The sequence below is a fragment of the Trichoderma atroviride genome, chromosome 7 (genome assembly GCF_020647795.1).
Source record: "Trichoderma atroviride chromosome 7, complete sequence".
In the NCBI taxonomy this organism is placed as follows: Eukaryota; Fungi; Ascomycota; class Sordariomycetes; order Hypocreales; family Hypocreaceae; genus Trichoderma; species Trichoderma atroviride.
In genome coordinates this window covers 869,232-888,026 of record NC_089406.1, presented here as the reverse complement: position 1 = coordinate 888,026, position 18,795 = coordinate 869,232, and the positions used below count along the sequence as shown (strand labels likewise).

Below are 18,795 nucleotides of genomic sequence, written 5' to 3'. Positions count from 1 at the left end.
GCAGACGTTTTTTTGCTGCTGTCGACCCTTAAAAATCCCTCGGAAATAATCCTGGAAGCGCCCCCATTGCCTTAAGCCAAAGACAGCCCTAGTATGCTTGTCCGCCAAGAGAAGGTCAAGACGCTACTCGTGAAATTATACGGAGGTGCGGAAGCAGCGCCCCCCCCAGACTAAGAAGAATCTGGCCATGTGAATGGAAAATACTGTACAAACGAAAAAAATGCACAATAGAGACGAAGAAGAAGGAAACCCAGCTAGGCTGACGGGACGGGGAGTTGTAGCCTCAGCTGGGTATATCCCGTAATGAGAAGCTAACGCAACCTCGGCCTTATTACCAGCGAGGTAAGCAGGTTTTCTTCTTCTTTGGAATAAAAGATAGTTGTTACTCCTTGGAGTAGGTCAGTTGTTGGCTTCGACTAATCATCATCACTGTTGTTAGCACGCGAAGGCTCGGGTGGTATGTCACGTCGATAGGCTGTCCAGCGCCCAACTCGTTGTCTAATTTGACCTTGGTTGCCTGCGACTTGTCATTGTCACAACATAAGAAAAGCAGCGTCTATTGTTGGCGGACCTGCTTTCTCCCCCTCCTTACTTTTAACTTTCTCCTCTTCCCTTTCTTTTTCTACCTTGTCGTTTCAGACTAGAAAAGTGCATTTTGAAGTTTTCTTCAGCCACTCGTTTATCCTGCGCTTGTCTTTCGCTTAGACGCTCTTTTCCACTCAGCTTAGGCTATCCCAGCCTTTAGCTCTCTCACAACTCGCCCATTATGATGGACTCTTTCCAGGAAGGGTCTGGTCCCCAAGTCGTGACCAAGGGACGCCATACAACACTGCTTCGCATGTTGATGAACGTTATCGGCTGTTTAATTAGCATCCCTGCCTACTGGGCCATCACCGTGCACTGTCACTATCCCGTCACTCTGGATCTCGTCTTTACAATCCTCCTCACCGAGCTAAACCGGCTTGTGAACGAAGGTCGCAGGATTCAGTTTTACGATGAAGAGTCTCCTGAGCCTCTTCTTCCTCCGCGAGACGAAAAATACCTTGTTACTCCACGAGACGAAAAATTCCTTCCTACTCCACAAGATGAGGGCTACAGCTCTTACACCTCTACTCCTTACAATGAGAAGAATTTGAGCTTCATGGAGTCACAGATTGTGCCGCAGTCAAGGTTGGACAGCATGGCTGCTGTTGTGGGATGGCGTGAAGATCCTGCGCTGTTTACCAGAGCGCTGGAGAGTTACAAGAATGCCAAGCACTGTACTTTTATGCTGATTGGCATTGACGGAGATGACGCGGCGGATCGTGACATGGTTGACGTCTTTAACATTGTAAGTGTGGAAGCGTATAAGCACATGTATACGCAGTATCTTTGCTGGAAATGGAAGGAGATCAAGGTCAACTAACAAGATGAAAACAGGTATTTCCCACTCAGTCCAAAGTGATCCACGTCCCCCAGCCATTGGGCGAGGTGGCAGAGCAGTTCCTCGCCAAGCACATTGCCATTTGCAAGCAAAACGGCCAGCCCATCAACATGGAGGAGTGCCATGATATCGCAATGAGACACTGCTTCCAGCTTGCCCGGACCATTATCGAACAGGAGGGCATCAACCTCAGCAACGTGCGCCACATCTGCCTCCGCCAACGGCACATGCACAAGAAGGGCATCATGTTCACCACTTTTGTCTTTGCGTTGGTCATTGCAGATGTCTTGGGCATTGAGTTTCTGTGGTCGTCGGACTCGGATACTTTGGTGCTGCCCAACTCGATCCATAAGACGGTTGATGCCATTGCTCAGGATCCCACCATTGGAGGTGCCAGCTCTGGTCTGATTGTCCACAACGGACACGAGACTGCCGTGACCAATCTGGCCGCCACGGTCTACTGGGGCGAGCTGTATCTGACGCGCTCCTCACCCGCCTTCACCGCAACGAGTGACTGCCAAAGCGGCCCCAGCACCGTGTTCCGTCTGGCTGCGCTGCCGGCCATCTTGATCCCCTGGTACCTCCAAACCCTGCTCGGCAAGCGCATGATTATCAACGAAGACCGCCATCTCACCACCAATCTCCTTAAACGCGGCTGGGGCGTCGTATTCGCTTCAGACGTCCTCGCGGCCACGGACACACCGACGACGCTCGCCCGCTGGCTCAAGCAACAGGTCCGCTGGGCGCGCGCCACGCACATTGAATCGCTCCTCCAGCCCAAAGTCTACCTCATCACGCACCCTCTGCTCTTCTACAGCATGAGCAAGCGTGAGCTCGGCCCGCTCATCGCCCTCATCGCCACGATGTGGTACTTTATCACGGGCGAGCAGCTCATCATCGTCTTCATGGCCGACCTGTTTGTGCGCGTGGTGGCCAGCGCCCTGTACAACCTCCTGCGCAACCCCCATCGCCTGGAGCGCGCATCTCTCAAGTGGATCATCCCGGGCATGTTCTTCTACCACATCCCGCTGCCGGGCGTGCACGTCTGGAGCCTATTTACGCTGACGGCGGACGGCTGGGGCACCAGCATGCGCAACAACAGCGAGATGGCCAAGAAGGACAGCGTGAGGCAGGCGTGGTGGGAGACGGGCTTCTTTGTGGGCTGGATGGCCGTCGTTGCTGGGTGTGTGGCGAGATGGCTGGCGACGTATCACGGGTTGTCGAGCGGAGAGCTGTTGTTGGCCATGGTGTTGGCCTCAGGGGCAGCGGCGGCAGTGGCGTGGAGATTTACCATTTACCAAATGTCATGATGGAGACGAGCGATGCTTTTGATTTACAGCTTGAATTGCATATAATAATATATAGAAGTACGACCAGGATATAGACATGGGATAGACGGGGATATCAAAATGGCAATCTCTTTGATTGCAGGGCTAATGAATGAGATTTATGTAAATTAGGTATTCTCTTATAATTCTACAATATTGTCTTGTTGCAAGAATTGTATTTTCCGTTGAAATTATGGAATTCTGTTAGTACAGCTAGTCTTGGCGTTTTGTTGGTGGCGTGTCTCAAGTGGCGCTTGTTTTAATTGAAAACGCGAAACTACGTCACAAGACGCGTTTGAGTTGTCAACCCGCGTAAATAGGTAAAATAATAATGGTGCTCCGTATGGAGTGATGAAAAGAGGGGATAAGGCTGACGTTTTATTTCTTTCATAGAGCAGGAAGAGAGAAAAAAGTGTCTTTTTTTTCTGCAACTGTTGCCCTTTAATCGAATTCATTCTCCTCTCAAACTTGGGATAAAAGCAGCCCCACCTCCCCACCTGACAGATTCATCTCCATCAAATCTCAAATTCACTTAAAACCAAGCAACATCATCATCACCAAAAAACGTTTACAAAAAGGAAATTAAAGAATTATTTTTTTTTAAAAAAAAAAAATGTCCGCCGTCCCATCCCCCGAAGTCCGCGCCACCATCGCCGAGAAGCTCGTCGCCCGCAGCCAGCGGCGGGCTCTTTTACGAGTACATGCTTTCCGAGGTGGAGGGCATTCAGACGCCGGGGTATGAGTTTCAGCATGCGGGGCAGATTAAAATCAGTATGTTGTCTTCTCTCTATATATATATAATACCAGTATGAGTGTGAAGAGATGATAATTAACACCACACAGCAAAACGCGGACCAGCAGCCGCGCAGGAACTCTTCAACGACGTCTTCACGCGCTCCGTCACGATTGACCAGCTCATTGGCGGCCCGCCCATGATGCGCAACATGATGGGCATGGGAGGGGATATTCCGCCTGAAGCTGCGGCGGCGAGCAAGGCTGTTTTGGAGGCGTTTCCCAAGAATTAAGAGAGGGGGTTTTGGGAAAATTCGAAAATGCCCTGGTGAAATAAAATGGAAGGGGGAAGGGATGGAAATGTGCAGTGGCAAGATACCATATTCTATAAGAAAGTAAGAAACAGATACACATACAGCAAAAGACCGTGTTGCACTTTTGGTGGAAAGAAAACATCCATCGGACACACTGCAAGCACACATCTCACGCAACGAAAAAGGTCAAAGAAGGTGTTGAATTCTTCGAGAAATTGGAGGCGAAATTTGTCCTCATCAATCCTATGCTTAAAACATCTAATGTAACGTCTCCCTACGTCATGCCCAACCAATTCCCTCCATTGACAAAGCGCCGATATGCTCAAGTATTCCAAAAAAAAAATGAGAGAAAAGAATGATAATAAAAAAAAAAAACCAAAGAGGTGACCAAAAAATGTCCATGACCAGAGATGAAACGCCCATGGTATCGTTATAATGCATATATGCCAATCTCACTACTCCAAAAAGAGCCAAAGCAAAAGAATAAAAAAAAAAAAACCACGATGGAAATTCCACTACAAGTCCGTTATGAGTTCAGTTCCAGTTCCAGTTCAAGTTCCGTTAGACGTTTTCCAGTATGAGATAAACAACTGTTGAGTAATGAAAGAGGGAGACGAGAAAGAAAGACAAAGCATTGCAAATGGCACATCTGTGAAGAAGAAAATGGCTCTGGCAATGCTTGCTTCCCTTGTTTGCCGTCATTACAGTCCGCCCCAGCGACCTTTTGACTTGCTCTTGGCCAGCCGTCGTCCAATGTTGCCAAAGCAAAGACAGGTGCAGAACAAGACGCTAACGATCCAGATGCTCGCTTCAATCGTCTCGTGGCTGGCAATGCTGTTGAGCGCCGTCGTCAGATCCGTGTAAGACGCCATGGACGGGATGCCGTTGCTGCTGATGTTTTGCGCAGCGGGCGCGGGAATCATGTCCGGATTGACGCCCCAAACGAGGACGGAGCCGGCGAGCCCTACGCCCGCAGACAGAATCAAGGCAGAGACGGATCGGTCGATGAGCCACCAGAGCACGAAGCTGGCCAGAGCCACGGCCACTGAGAGCTGCATACTGGAGCTCCAGGCAAGGCGACGCTGCACCACAATCACATGTTAGTACGTCATACGACTCCACATCGAATGGCACGGTTGAGACAACTTACTACTGCAAACGCGACGCCAACAAAGACGCCGACTGCTCGCACCACCAGCGCCCAGTCCGTCTCTGACGCAGTCGCTTTTGTGGTATCTGACAGGGGTTCCGCGGGCTCGACCACGGCTTGTTCGTCGGCGCCAAAAAGGCCGTCCCACAGGCCGTCAAACCACGGCTGCAGCGCGCCCAGCGCAACACCCGTCAGCCCAAAGCCCCACAGCGCAAGATATGATCCGTTGTATCGCGGGACGGCGCTGCTGGCCTCGGTCAGCTGGAGTAGCTGCGGCTCCTGGTGCAGGTGCGTGACCAGCACGCCGTATCCAGCACCGAGCACAAACAGCACCACGGCACGCGACACCAGCGAAACGGCAGCCCCGGCAGGTGTCACGGGCTGCTTCACTGGAGTCGCCTCGGCGGGCTTGTACGACATGCGTCGGCGCGGGAGGTTGGATCGATCGCGCATCAGCTCGTAGGTGGCCTGGCTGATGCTTTCTCGTCGCTTGACCGGCGTCTCGGCTCCCGTCCCCCATGGCGTGTGCAGCTCCTCGCCGTCCTCAACGCCATTGAAGACGTCGTCTTGGTCGTCGCAGTCGTATATGCCCGCCAATGTCGAGGAATTGAGGTTTGCGGTGGACTGTGACTGGGTGAGGGCGGGCGGCGAGTCGGGCGGCGAGGGACGCGAGCCGAGGAGGCCAGAGTTGATCAATTCGCGGCGGAAGCGGGCGAGCTGGATCTCTTCTTCTCGGCGCTGCTCTTCGCTGTCGCTCTCGTCATCTTGAGGCGGCGTGAGGCTCTGGGGCGGCGTGGAACACTTGAGGTCGAAGACAAAGGGCCGGCGAGGGATGGGTCGAAGCAAGGGAGGCCCGTCGCGAGAAGCGTCTGCAGTATCCATTGCGGTAGTGGTGTTGGTGTTGGTGTTGGTTGTGATGGCGAGAAAATGCCAGAGTCAAGAGAAGGAGACAAGAAGTTGCTGTATGCAATCGATTGTATGCGTAGAGTGTCTGTAGCAAGCAAAAGGAGGAGAATAGAGCAGAGATGAGATGATCAAAGCTCCCACGTCAAGGGTGCCCGTGACTCTTTGCTCTGCCTCTCTGCTTACTTGATGCAGCTCCAGCTCCAGATTCAGCTTCAGCTCCACCGCCAAGGCTGGGGCTGTTGAGCGTTCCGGATGCGTGCGGCGCAATGCAATGCAATGGACTGATTAAGCTCCGGGCCGGTGGATCCGAGGAGGCGAAAAAGGGGATCGGGCGATGCAGGTGTTGTGATGATGATGTTTTGGTGTTTTTTTTCCGACGCTGCAGATAGTACGAGACCCTGAAAATTGGTTAGGCTAAATATATCACATGAAAGAGTCAAAGCGGAAGCTAGACAATCAAACAGTAGCTGGATAAAGAGAAAGAGAGAGAGAAAAGTGGCTCTGGTATGACGGAGAATATTGGGCTCGGCAGTGGGCAGTTTTTCCTGACGATTCCACTTCTGGGTCCATCTCAGATGGCCGAAAACGAATGCGAGACGGGCATTTGTTGAATTCCCTTTGCTTCCGTTGACGTTTTCTATTGTTGGGGGGGGGGGGGGTTTTCTTTCTTTCTTTTTCCCTTCTTTTTCCGGCTTTCAGTGCTGTTTGCAACTTACCGATTGCTTGGTGTTGGCGTTGTGTACCGTGAAGCTGCAACGCACAGGGGGCGGATACAGATCCGTGGGGAATGGATGCAGCTGAAATGCGATGCAGACGGATCGAGGTTTTTGACAGGCGGAGTCGATTCTTTATTCTTAGGCGGCAGTGCGACCTGGACGACGCACGTGGAGAGTATTTGATATGAATGAGTCAGTTGAATGCCCGAAATGCAGTGGCGAGCAGGAATCAACAAGAAGCAAGACAGAATAAAGGGAGAGAGGGAGAGGCAGAGACAAGAAAGTAATCAGTAAAAGAAAGAGACACGATGAGGGGCAGCAGTCGACGCCTTTAACGGAATCCGATGCAATGCCAGGCCGCGTGTTTTCAACGGCTCGCAACTGAAACTCTCTTGTCTCTGCTCTCCTCTGGAACGCTCTGAATTCATGCACTGCATTCCCGCTTGCGTTCTTTTGGCGCCCACCGCAAGCCCATCCATGCCAGTGCCCATCCATGTCTCCTCCTCAACAAAAATACCCGAACCGTGACAACTCACTTGAGGCGTAAGGCACAGCACATGTGACTAGGCCGAGGAGGGCAATATTAGAGACGCCTACACGAGCTCAGGGCGGGTGATGCTTGGCTGACAGTGCGAATTGGTGCTTCTTTGCTTTGATGAAGACCTGGTTCAGACGATGATGCTCTAGATGTTGAATACCAGGCAAATAAGCCATTATGATTTCTTCAAATACGTGCCATCTCGAGCCACCTAGTTGCTGGATATTATCGTAGCAGTCACGGCAATAGAAATCGCAGCAATATCCGCAGAGACAGCTACCATACCTGGCATATGTACATGTCTTGCTTTTAGCGGCAGGTCTTTCTTCAACGGCTACACAGTATCCATTTCACAGCACCTTTAGGCGCCCATCCCTGCAACCCCCTTGAACTCTCCAATGCCCAGCTCCGGATCTACAATTACTGCTCACATCCATAAAACAATTCAATTCATCCCCGTAAAAAGTAGATACTTATATATAGCACAATTTTTCGTCTTTCTTAATTCTCCTTGAAACAAAATGTTTACAGCACCCATGATTCATCCACCGCAACGGCTGAAACTGCATTTACCCCCAGGATTCGCATGTACTTAATTAATAGTGCCTCACGCATTACAAAAAACAAAAACAGGCAAAAATCGCCCCTCGAATAAGAGAAACACACATACACTCACACACACATGTCAGCTGGGTTGCATCTTCTCCGCACCTAGTCTACCGAACCCGCATATTCAGCCAAACCCAACCCCTCAGTCGCACAAAAAAGTCAATCACGGGCTCGAGAGCTTTTAAAGTTGCCGCCGCCAAAGGCAAATAAACCCAAACCTAATCCCCAGTCTAAACTCGAATAAACAATATCCTATTGCTGTAATACAAGCCAAATACCTCACCAAACAGCACCAAAACTCTCAATAACCTACACCCAACTCAAGCTCCAATACTCCTAATTTTCTCCTCACTTCTCACCTGCACTGCATACACCTCGACACCATGGCACAAACTGATAGGCACAGCACATCCACCAAAAAAGCTAACCACTGCACCACTCTTTTAGTTTTCAACGAGTCAGAAGCGCTGCATTTTCAATTTTCTGCTCGTGTGACATGTGAACACCCCGCATTTTTCATTGCTTCTCCAGTTCCATCAGAGCTTACTTGTACAAGTAGGGGGCCCCTTTCGGAAGACCCCATCGGAATCGGTCTTGGTTGGCTGCTTTTTTTAGCACGCACTGTATCGCAGTAAAACGAGCATCACCAGTGCCTTTACACTTGACCGTCTTGCATGTGAAAAAAGCGCTCTTCAAGATGATCAACAAAAAACCAAGACCTTTCGACTTATACCGCTACACAACCCCAATACCCAAAAAGCAAGCCTGTCTTACCACTCTATTTATTCCAACCGAGCTCTCGTCCTCCCCAAAAACGCCACCCGGTGCTAACAATCTGCAAGTCATACACCACCCAAAAACCCCAGCCAACACCATCCACCATCCCTGGCCAAAGAACCCTTGTTGTCGTGTGCCTGAGTGCGGGCGTGGCGCTTCGTTGAAGATTATCTAAAACTCAATTTTTAAACCACGCTTTCGATTTAAAAAAGGGAGAAGAGGGTGAATCCTGCATAAGCGAGCTCTCCTATTGATTTTGCTTCCCGGCTTTATTCGTCTCAAGGCTAGAAGAAGAAAAAAGGCATCGAATATGCTGTGGTCCGATTTGTTCACATGTTTGAAAGAAGGGAGACAGAAGGATTTACACGTATCATTTTGTGGTATCATTTTGCACCACAAAAATTAAGAGTGATTTGCTCAAACATTAACCGTACCTGTATTGTCTGTCGTAGCCGTAAAAATGTGACGGAGCCTGATGAATGAAACCCCAGCAGTAGGTAGCTATCAAGCACTTACAAGAGGCTGCGTCTCTGCCCAAACAAGCAAACCAACCCTTCAACAGCCCCCCAATTGCCCTCCACCCATGATCCAAGCATACGCTCTTTGCGCATCATCTGAGAAACGACATCCTTACTCTTCGTCATCCTCTTCATCATCCTCTTCATCATCCTCTTCATCATCCTCTTCATCATCCTCTTCACCATCTTCATCCATCACTCTAGACTTAGGAACGGGAATCGAGGTGCGACTAAGCAATCGAGCTATGTAGTCTAAAAGTACTTCATCGTTATTAGCCATCACTGCCAGTCAAATGCTCAAACAAAACAAGGCAAATATACTTACATGCAATATCTCGTCCAAAAGCATGATGGCCACTGTCGTATTCCACACAAGTGACGCCAGCAATATTCAATCGCATCTGCGCCCTCTCAAACTCTTCTTGGCCAAGATCCAGCACCACCGTTTTGAGCTGTGGAAAGCGTCCCCACCTCACCGCATTTGCCAGTTTCTCTACTCCATTCCACCTTTCCGGTACATGTCGTAATCCGATGAGGGTGAGTGATTTGGGCAGCAGCCTAGTGAAATCGTCAACATGGCGAAACCTAGACACTCGCACCAACAACTCTTCAAGTGCTTTGAATTTGTCAAAGCTGCCGAAATAACCTCTCATATCACGTTGGTTGTCTCCAAGACGAGAAAAGGGACAATATTCGTGAAATCCAGCATTCACATGCTTCAACGTGCTTTTCCGCTGCGCGAGTATCGCCTGCATCTCTTCCCATGTAAATCTCAACACGTCCTGCTTGACCTTGAGGTAGTGGTCGAACCTAGGGCTGCACTACTCGAAACGCTCCAGTTTCGGACAGGACATGACCAGCCTCTTCAAGCTCGCTGCCGTCATGTTGCTCTGAGCGAGATTGAGAGAGCGTAGCTCGTAAAGAGGTAGAAACTGCGTGGTGCCCCCGCAGAAATTCACGTCCAGCCTCTCTAGACGCGGCATCATGCCCAACAAGTCGCCCAAGCAGCCCAGATTGAGTTTGCAGTTGCGGTAGTCATGGTGACTTAAATACAAGTATCTCACCGAGCTCAACGTAACGGATTTCGCGAATAGCTTTCCAAGGACAAATTTTGTTTCGCCTCTGCGCGCCGGGACCGTAATGAATAACGCCGTCACCCAGGGGAGGAGAGCGACTGTAAACTCCAACATCCAAAGTTCTCGCTCAAACACATTTACCCAAATCTTTTGCAGCCAGTTGTCGAACAGCCCAGAGGCATCATGAAGATTAAACTGGGCCGCCAAGGGTACAAACAACGTACGAAAGATGTTTATTGTCACCGGAGATTCCGTACATCTATCGTTGCTGAAGTTTCGCACCAGGTCAGCCAGGTCTGGCCGTTCAAAAAGCGTCCGTAGTAGAGGGAGGGTGCCACCAATAGGATGGACATCGTGGAACATGACCTGCTGAGCAATATCAACAAATATTCGGCTTGTCAGGCTGAGAGCTTTCAGGTCCCCCGTCTCGCTGCGATCAAACGGAGAATCAAGCCATGATTCTGGGTCTGAACAGTGCCTGCACTTGTATCTGCATATTTTCTAGATGAGCTCGTTTGACAGAGACAGAAAGCCGACCGCCATTGGAGGGCGACTTCTGGTATGAATAGATACTTTCCCTTGCAGCGATATGGAGCGACAGATGATAAGTGCACAAGCTTGGCGATGCGTGGAAGAATGCTGCTTGTAAGAAATATGAATAGCGAACAAATGAAGGAGATGAGAAGAAGAGGAGGAGGGGGGGGGGAAGAAATGTGCGCAATACTACATCAGAAGTAGCTGCCTACCGCTGCAGATGATGCGACACTGGGCATTTAGGGAAGCTATGGTCGTCTGTCATCTCCATTGCGGCTACCTCACCGAAATTCACATCACCAGAGTTTGGCCAACAAAGACTGGACTCCTTAACTTGCTGATAACAGCACAAAAAGCCAGAGAATGGGTTCTGATGGATGATTGTAACCGCAAAAAGGATTCTAGATATTCAATCAACAAATATTGGGTGTAATAGCTAAATCGTAAAAAGCATTTAGGTATTCAGCCAACTCCACCCCTATTTATGCATTACATATATACAACCTCCATATACTTAATCCGCATCATCCCACCAACAATCAAAAATCAACTCCTTCACTCATCATCCTCCTCGCTATCATCCTCATCATCCTCATCCTCCACCCCCTCGTCCTCACTATCCTCCACCCCCCTCCGGCCTCTCCAGCATCAAAAACGCCGCCATGCACGTAACCCGATTATGCGTCACCAACGTCCCCCCCAATACACCCACAGGCTTCTCCTCTACCTTGTCCTTCTTCGCCAAATCTCGCAGCTCGTCCACCTGCACCGTCCACAGCCTAATCTTTCCATCACTGCTCGCTCCCACCACGTACAGCGTCCCAGGGTTAGCCGTGCTAGGTATGATGACAAAGTCCTTGATTCTGCCCGAAACGCCCTCTCCACCGATGAAGCCAACAAGCTTAGCCACAGGAAGATTCGCCGCCGCCTCTGATTCCTCAGGCTTCGCCAGGTCGTCCGCCTTTGTCGAGAAGAACATGATGCGCCCATTCTCAGTCGCCACAGCCAGCAGCGCCTCTCCCGTCTCCTCATCCAGCGTGACATAGCTAATGTGGTGAATCTTGACCTTTGTCGTCGGCATAACCCGGCACTTGGGCACGCTGTCCATGCCAAAGACTACAACATCCCGGTCAAATCCAACCGCGAACTCGTCCGCGCCGTCGGCTGTTCCCCAGACCACTCTCCGCGCCTCGCCGCTCGAGTGCTTGGACTCTCCAATCTCCCTCAGCATCTCCTTGCTGAAACTCAGCACGCCCGCCTTCTTTCCCGTAACGAGATTCCACAGTCGCATACACCTCTCGCCCTTGCCGACGCTAATCATGAGCTTCATGCTCGGATGGATCGCAAAGTCGTTGACGCCAGCCGGGGTGCCTCCAAACGGCGCAGTATCACCCGTCGGTCGGCCATGCGCGGTCGGCTTCGGCGTCTTGATATTGCTCAGCATAGACCAATCTCGCGTGCGTGTTACGGCAATCGTCGAATCGTCGCTGCCTGACAGCAGTTTTGACCTCGTGGGGAACGCCAGCGCCGTAATCGTAGAGTCGTGATGCAGCAGCGTTCCCAGCTCTCTGTTCTTGGAGTTCTCCAGGATCGGTCTCGGCGCAACGCCAGCCAGCATATCGCCCTTCTTCTTGCTCGGGGGATACGCCGACAGGTTATATACGTGGATTCGCTCGTCCGTGCTACCCGTGGCGAGCAAGACTTTTTGCGTCTGGCCCGGGGCGGGAGCCGAAGGGGGGGGACACGGCGACGCATCGGACGGCTGATGAGTGCGCATTGAAGAGGAATGTATCCGCGAATTCGACGTCGCCTTTGGTGCCAATTGCGGCTGTCAGTCCATGGAGCACTCGGTCGTATGATCCCGCGACAATCTGAATGGTTTCCTCCACAAAGGTTGTGTTTTTCGGCGCTGATTTCGTCTTTGTCTCTTCCACGACCTTGGTCTTTGAACTCTTCTTTGTAGGTTTCGACTTTTCTTCCACAATTTTTGATTTCTTGGCGGTTACAGGCTCCACAGCCGGTTCGCTGGTGGCAGCCGCTTGTCTCTTTCTCTTGGCCATCTTGCGTTGTGATGTTCTGAGTTTTATGGTTTACCAAGCAAGATTCAATCCAAAATCCAGAGGCTGCCTCTCTCACAATGGGAAAAAAAATATAGTGGGTACCTGCAGCGCGATAAGATAAGCTACCTCATGTTTGCTCTTAGCGCATAACGGTGGTTTAATGCATAGGTACTTCCACATGTCACTACAGCCGCTTTCTACGAAGAAGAGAATACAGGTCCAAGAGGCAAAGAAAAAGAGGGAGAGAGTACATACTGTATCTCCATACCCGGCGTTATGCTCCCGTATATGCTCAAATATATAATGTTGTATCAGCTTTGCAAAAATTCAACCCCGATGCCTGTTTTTTGCTCGACAAAGTGGAAAAATAACAACAGTAGAGTAAGTTAAAAGAAACATGAAAAGTAAAGAACAAATCTCTATCAGTTCGGCCCATCTCTCTCGTGGCCGCCATCTCGGCTTAATTCTATAGTGCTTAGACTGGGGAAGCGTTTTGTAAAGTCCTCCACGTAGTCGTCCCTGTCGTTTGCAGTCATCTCTAGCATTGGCTGCCCAGGGAGATCAATTGCTATCAGGCGCTCGAATGATTGCTCATCTCTCTCCTTTGTTGGTGAGGAGGTCTGCCGTCCTCCTCCTGTGGGTATATTATTCAGGTGAACGGGCTTCCTGGGGGCTGCCGGCTTGGCTACACTCTTGCCCGATACGCTCGCAGAAGCGGATGCCGAGCCAGTGGCTTGTCTGGCGTCGCTCAGCGAGCTGTCGCTTCGTCGTGGGTCTACCACGACGGGCTTTGCAGCTACAATTGGCTTGCGCTTTACCTCAGGGCGCGGCTTCTCCGCCTCGTTCGGTGCTGGCTCAGAGTCCGTGTATTTGCCATAACCATGGGCGGTGCGGGGCACGTTTGATGGCTTCTGTTCTTCGCTTAAAAGACTCTGGACCCTGTTTTGTATGCTGGCAGCTCGCGCCGCTCCCATGGGCTTGGGAGCTACGCTTGGTCTGGGTTTGGACGGTGAACCGCCTTCAGCAACCCGGCGTCGATATTCTGCTTGCGCAGCCTCGACTCTAGCTTCCTCCTCTTCCAGCTGGCGACGCTCCATCTCACGACGCATCTCAGCCGTCATATGGCCACGGCCTTCCCCGTCTGTATCGCTCCTATCATCTGCTGCTTCCGAGCCTTGGATGGGTGTCAGCGTACGACGTCCCTGCTCCTTACCAGATGATGAAGGTCTAAAATCTGACTCGTTGTCAGATGGAGCATTATTCTCAAACTTCTTGAAAGCACCACCAAACTTGCCAGAAAGCAAGTTCTTGGACGTGGATGCCGTTGTCTCAGGCTTTTGCACAGGTCGATCTTGATCGTAGTCTTTGACCTCGAAGCTTCTCGAGCTTCGAGCCTGTTCTTTCAAGCTCACACCGCCGTCATTATTATTGCGACCTGTGTTGGAACTCGACAGTGGGAGATGCCACGATGAGTGGCGGTTAACTGAAGACTGTCGGCTGGGAGGCTTGGACGCGTTTTCCCTTTCTCGCAGATATTCCAGAGTACTGGGTTCAAACGTGGAGCTGACAGGTCGCTGTTTGAGGCCAAGGTTTCCGGCAGAGGACCTGATATCTATTAAATCCTCTTGGGAGCTGAGATTATCCAGTGACGTCCTAGATGAAGCAACTGTGCTCTGGCTAAGCCGTGGCTGAACAGACGAAGACCTCGTGTTTGCTGACGCCCAGTTTCCACCAGAAATCCGCTTGGCAGTATTCTGCCCTGTAAGGGCCGCCGCGCGAGGTGTTTCGCGGGGAGTTTCCACATCAAGAGAGCGTCTGCTTCTGTCAAAGTCCACTTGTCGATCCTTCTCCGAGGGAGATGCTTCAGTCATTGTCCCAATAGAAACGTATGAGGAGTTTGCAGTCTTGTTGGCAATAGCCTTGAGCTCAGGGTTGCTTGTTATGATCGACTGAGCCCGACTAACTCCGGACTGTGTCGCAGATAAGGGCGCCAGTTTTGGGAGGGGTTTGGTATCCAGAGTGGATTGTGAGATGTCGAGAGGAGGGCGAGAGGATATTGGCGCCACAGAGTGTGGTCTCTGGACGGGGGTTGGCGCAGGGCTTCTAGAGGATGCAAATGCTTCATCAGCCAGCCGTTCAGCGACCTTGACACCCAAATCTCTCTGAGGACGAGGCGAGATTGGCCCCGAATCAAAATTAAAAGTCTTTTGATCTTGGAGCAAGGAGAATTCATCCAGACGCGGGAACCGGGCTGAGAGTTCGTCAGGCTCTGCCCGGCGAACAGTCGCGGCGGCTGCAATGGCCTTTGAGTCCAAAGCAGCAAATGGATCACCACTGTTGACCTTTGCAGGGACAGGTGTTCGAGATGGTGAAGGATTCGGGCGACCTCTCCTCATTGGTATAATATCTGGAAGGGCCTGCTGTTCCTTGACGGGCGCTGCAAAGACAGCACCAACGACGGGTGGCTGATGTGATTTCGGCTCGACGGCGGCTCGTTGGGTAGCTCTAGGTTCTGCGCTCTGCTGTCCCGAGTAGATCTGAGATGATTGTCAATGATATTATTCCCAAGTATGTGGCGAGCAAGAAAGGACTGACATCATGTATCGGTATTTCTCGGTTCTGCATGGCACAGGCCTCCTTCAAGACTTGATATATGTTGGGTCTTGACTGATGGTTCTCCTTCAGCATCATGGCTAGAATTTGCAATTCGAGTTAGTGGGTTGCTATTTAGAATCATTAACAAGTCAAAAGGCTCGGCTGGTTCGTACCAATCAGGCTCTTCAGCCTATCTGAAAACACGGGGTAGCTGGGATATCTGTAGCTCGCATTCAAGATGGCCAGCTGCCCCTGGTCCTCAAAGGGGGTTGTGTAGTAGCAGAGCTTGTACAAGAGAACGCCCAGCGCCCAGATATCCGACTTTTCATTGATTGGCTGTTTTCGGTAGACGTCTACCATTTCGGGGCTTCGGTATTGTAGCGTTGTGTGTTTCTGAATATCCTCGTCCATCAGGCGACAATCGACCACCGTCGTCGGGGCCGGTCGCGGGGGCGCGGCGGAGCCAAAGTCACAGAGCTTGAACCTTTTCTTGGCAGGGCCATTGGTGATGAGGACGTTTTCGACCTTCAAGTCTCGGTGCAGCAGCGCGGGCTTGAGGTAGTGCATGCAGGCAACGCCCTCGGCGATGTCAGCAAAGATGTTGATGATCTCGGGCTCGGTCAGGCGGTGCTGCAGCCGGGTGTTCATAAAGTCAATCAGACCGCCCCCATTGCAGAATTCCATGAGCAAAAACACCTCGAACCCTCCGCCCTTGAGCTCTGACGCGTGGGAATCGATATATGTGACAATGGCCTCGTGCCCCTTTAGTCGCTTCATCGTCTCGACTTCGGTTCGCATGCCCCGCAGGGCCTCCTTATCGGGCACGGCGACTCGCTTCAGCACGGCCAGGTCGGTGCCGTCGACGGCCTTGGGCAGCTTGACGAGATAGACGTGCGCGAAGCCTCCCTCGGAAAGGTATTTCTGGATCTGCACCCGGTGGTTGCCGACCTGGATCTTGGTCCCTGGGGCAAAGGTGCCGGCCGGTGGCATCACCGCCGCGGCCTGGGGATATCCAGCATGGGGATGGTGAGCCACCGGGGCGGCCATTCGATGGCCGTGGGCAGCCATTCTGGACGGTCAACCGCTCGTCTATCGGTTCCCGAGATGGTGATCGTGGAGCAAAGCTCGGGGGCCCTGAGAGCGTCGGCGGTGGTAAGGACAAAGCCCAGCGTGCCCTTTTTCTGCTGCCTTTGGGGGGGTGACGTACCGGGAACGCTGCTAATGGTGCTAGGGCGGAGGGGCGTGGTAAGGAGATGGGCTATACGGCTATACCATCAAGACATTGGCGAGCAGAGGCACAAATCCAGACAAGGCGCAGTCGATTCTCGCAGTTCCCAAGAGCGATTATCACGAAAAGAGGCGCACAGGCCGTGAACGTTATTCAACTATGGCGAGGACAAACGGCCCTGGAGACTTAAGACGCCGGTAAGATGGTTGTAGCCTCGCTCTCCCCCCATAGAAACCCCTTGGTCAGACTCCACGCCTTCTGGAGATGATCGGAGTATCGTCGGCTAATTGCTGGCGCAGCGCAGTGCCAGCAGTTGCGCCATAGTGAATGGGACGTGGCCTCTAATATTGCATTTAGGCATCACTGAATCTGGTCATTGCAAGTCATTTCGCGGCCACGTCCATATCTGGGTGTGAATGCCAGATGCTGAAGCCTGCTGGAGGCCAAGCTTTGCCAAACCTGGACCGCGGAGAATGTCGCCAGCGCCATCGGGGGGACTCGAAAGATGGGGAAATGCTGTTGGACGGCAAGAGATTCGCTTGGCACCGTGGCTGACCACCATGACTGGGTGAGACGATAGCGAAAGTTGTCTACTGCCGGGCCGCGTGATCTGGGTTGATGCTTGTTAAAGTCTAGAGATCAAGTCACGATGGCGATCTAACAATTGGATGCGGCTTTTTTTTTTTTTTTACTAGACCCAGCGTATCGATATAAGAAGTGCACATGATCGTAAGAGATGGATACCACTTGTGTCGTTGTATTAGACAATGCCGGCAAGGTTAAAAGGGGATGCGTGCTGCCTTGTTTAAGCATGAATGTGAGTTGGGCACGGAATGGCGATGGCTCGACAATCTTAAATCGAAGTTTGGTGCGTCCCACTATGTGATTACAGGTAACTTTTATTAACAAGGCATGAAGCATGCGAGACATTCAAAGGACTTTTAAACTTGTCCACGACGCTTTATTTAATCAATCTTGGAAACGCTCGTGTACTTTTAATCTGGAGCTGTACTCGCCTATATGTCTGTATGAGGCATGTGAAACTACAGACGCCGTCTCCCTTCCTCTTTAGATGAAGATTCTAGGATTTCATTGGCAATGTCGCAGACTGAATGTGCGATCTTCAGGGTCCGCGGGCTCCGTTGACGCAATGGCACAGAAACTCTTGCATGCACAAAAAACACAGAGTGGCATCTCTACATGTATTTTACTAGACGTGAAGTGCTTACCAGGAACTTGCCCGAGAGGTTCCAAAAGCACTGCCAGGTACGTACATTCTGTCAGTGACATGCCCGGCCCTTTTGGCTTTGCCAGCGGTGGCGACGCGAGCAGCAGATCCTCCATGCTATTTCATCAGGAACCCGCTGCTATTTTTACAAAGTTTGCCTCCCTGACGTAGGTTGACGAAAGCCTCCCAGCCGTGACTAGCTACTTTTCGACTCGTTTAAACTTGCTATATGCCATCAGTGAAAGAACAGACTTTTTGTGTTGTAGACACAAAAGGATGTCGGATGCTCATCGGCGCAAGGCCGAGAAGCCGACAGCCAGCACATAGCCACCATTTCAATGGAGCCATTCTGGATCCCGTTTGCTACTTGTACATGCGCCTTGGAGATGTGCGCATACGCCTGAGTAAGTAACATCGTGTGCAGTAGGTACTCTGTAGGGGAAATAAATGATGATTTTCAGGGATTCTGCTTTGTCTTTTATTTTATTGTATTTTATTTTATCCAATGCAACGAAAAATAGTCTTATTAATGTCCGAGCTTGTCGTCCATGGGGCTGAGACGTCTTACAACGAATGAGAACAAAAAAAAGACAACTGCCAGCTTGATAGATTCCAGTCATCTTCACCGTTTCTTATCAGCTCAGGCCGCCTCTCTCCACAGCAGCTGTATTCAAGTTTTTTTTTTTTCTCGACTATTAGCTGCTAGCGGGCTGTATGGTTCTGCTAGCTTCAATGCGTAATGTATGCGTTGTGGCTGCTGCTTAGCATCAGATCTTTATTCTTGTGACACTTTGGGACCAAGTATACGTGGCGGTACGTCGCATTGTCTAGAATTGGATGCCCCTGAAAGTAACAAAAACGTTGTCCGTGAATGTTGGGCGCTTGTTTGCGCGCCTGGACAGACGGCCGTGCCCTTTCAGCTGCCTCTTTGCCTTTTCTAGAACAAGGAAGAATGCCGAGCACGGCAGCTTGTATTCGTAAAAGCCACCGCCCGTAATGAAAATCGACATGTGGATTGCCTGTCAAAGTCGGGGAAGCCATCCATCTCCACATTGATATACAG

General features: G+C 51.1%; 7 protein-coding genes across 7 annotated transcripts; 2 read left to right on the top strand and 5 right to left on the bottom strand.

Moving 5' to 3' along the window:
- The first annotated feature begins 339 nt into the window (after positions 1-339).
- On the top strand, positions 340-2,918 carry TrAtP1_012296 (uncharacterized protein). The gene is made up of 2 exons (XM_014090306.2): positions 340-1,330; positions 1,420-2,918. The coding sequence occupies exons 1-2, from the start codon at positions 767-769 to the stop codon at positions 2,731-2,733; spliced, it is 1,878 nt and encodes a 625-aa protein (XP_013945781.1). The 5' UTR covers positions 340-766; the 3' UTR covers positions 2,734-2,918.
- Positions 2,919-3,103: 185 nt separating this feature from the next.
- On the top strand, positions 3,104-3,940 carry TrAtP1_012295 (uncharacterized protein). The gene is made up of 2 exons (XM_066115468.1): positions 3,104-3,522; positions 3,595-3,940. The coding sequence occupies exons 1-2, from the start codon at positions 3,453-3,455 to the stop codon at positions 3,774-3,776; spliced, it is 252 nt and encodes an 83-aa protein (XP_065971567.1). The 5' UTR covers positions 3,104-3,452; the 3' UTR covers positions 3,777-3,940.
- Positions 3,941-7,398, bottom strand: TrAtP1_012294 (uncharacterized protein). Its single transcript, XM_014090308.3, has 3 exons — positions 6,570-7,398; positions 4,948-6,251; positions 3,941-4,879 (listed from the first exon to the last, which is right to left on the bottom strand). Exons 2-3 carry the CDS (start codon positions 5,827-5,829, stop codon positions 4,499-4,501), a joined length of 1,263 nt encoding a protein of 420 aa, XP_013945783.2. The 5' UTR covers positions 5,830-6,251; positions 6,570-7,398; the 3' UTR covers positions 3,941-4,498.
- A 1,725-nt stretch (positions 7,399-9,123) lies between these two features.
- TrAtP1_012293 (uncharacterized protein) lies at positions 9,124-9,766 on the bottom strand (the record flags this gene model as incomplete). The annotated part of the gene is made up of 2 exons (XM_014090309.2): positions 9,124-9,263; positions 9,337-9,766. 2 exons carry the CDS (start codon positions 9,764-9,766, stop codon positions 9,124-9,126), a joined length of 570 nt encoding a protein of 189 aa, XP_013945784.2.
- A 66-nt stretch (positions 9,767-9,832) lies between these two features.
- On the bottom strand, positions 9,833-10,892 carry TrAtP1_012292 (uncharacterized protein; the record flags this gene model as incomplete). The annotated part of the gene is made up of 2 exons (XM_066115467.1): positions 9,833-10,577; positions 10,834-10,892. 2 exons carry the CDS (start codon positions 10,890-10,892, stop codon positions 9,833-9,835), a joined length of 804 nt encoding a protein of 267 aa, XP_065971566.1.
- Positions 10,893-11,000: 108 nt separating this feature from the next.
- On the bottom strand, positions 11,001-12,788 carry TrAtP1_012291 (uncharacterized protein). Its single transcript, XM_014090310.2, has one exon. The coding sequence runs from the start codon at positions 12,396-12,398 to the stop codon at positions 11,238-11,240; it is 1,161 nt and encodes a 386-aa protein (XP_013945785.2). The 5' UTR covers positions 12,399-12,788; the 3' UTR covers positions 11,001-11,237.
- A 51-nt stretch (positions 12,789-12,839) lies between these two features.
- TrAtP1_012290 (uncharacterized protein) lies at positions 12,840-18,195 on the bottom strand. The gene is made up of 4 exons (XM_066115466.1): positions 16,484-18,195; positions 15,450-16,410; positions 15,277-15,374; positions 12,840-15,218 (listed from the first exon to the last, which is right to left on the bottom strand). Exons 2-4 carry the CDS (start codon positions 16,342-16,344, stop codon positions 13,104-13,106), a joined length of 3,108 nt encoding a protein of 1,035 aa, XP_065971565.1. The 5' UTR covers positions 16,345-16,410; positions 16,484-18,195; the 3' UTR covers positions 12,840-13,103.
- Between the last annotated feature and the right edge of the window lie 600 nt (positions 18,196-18,795).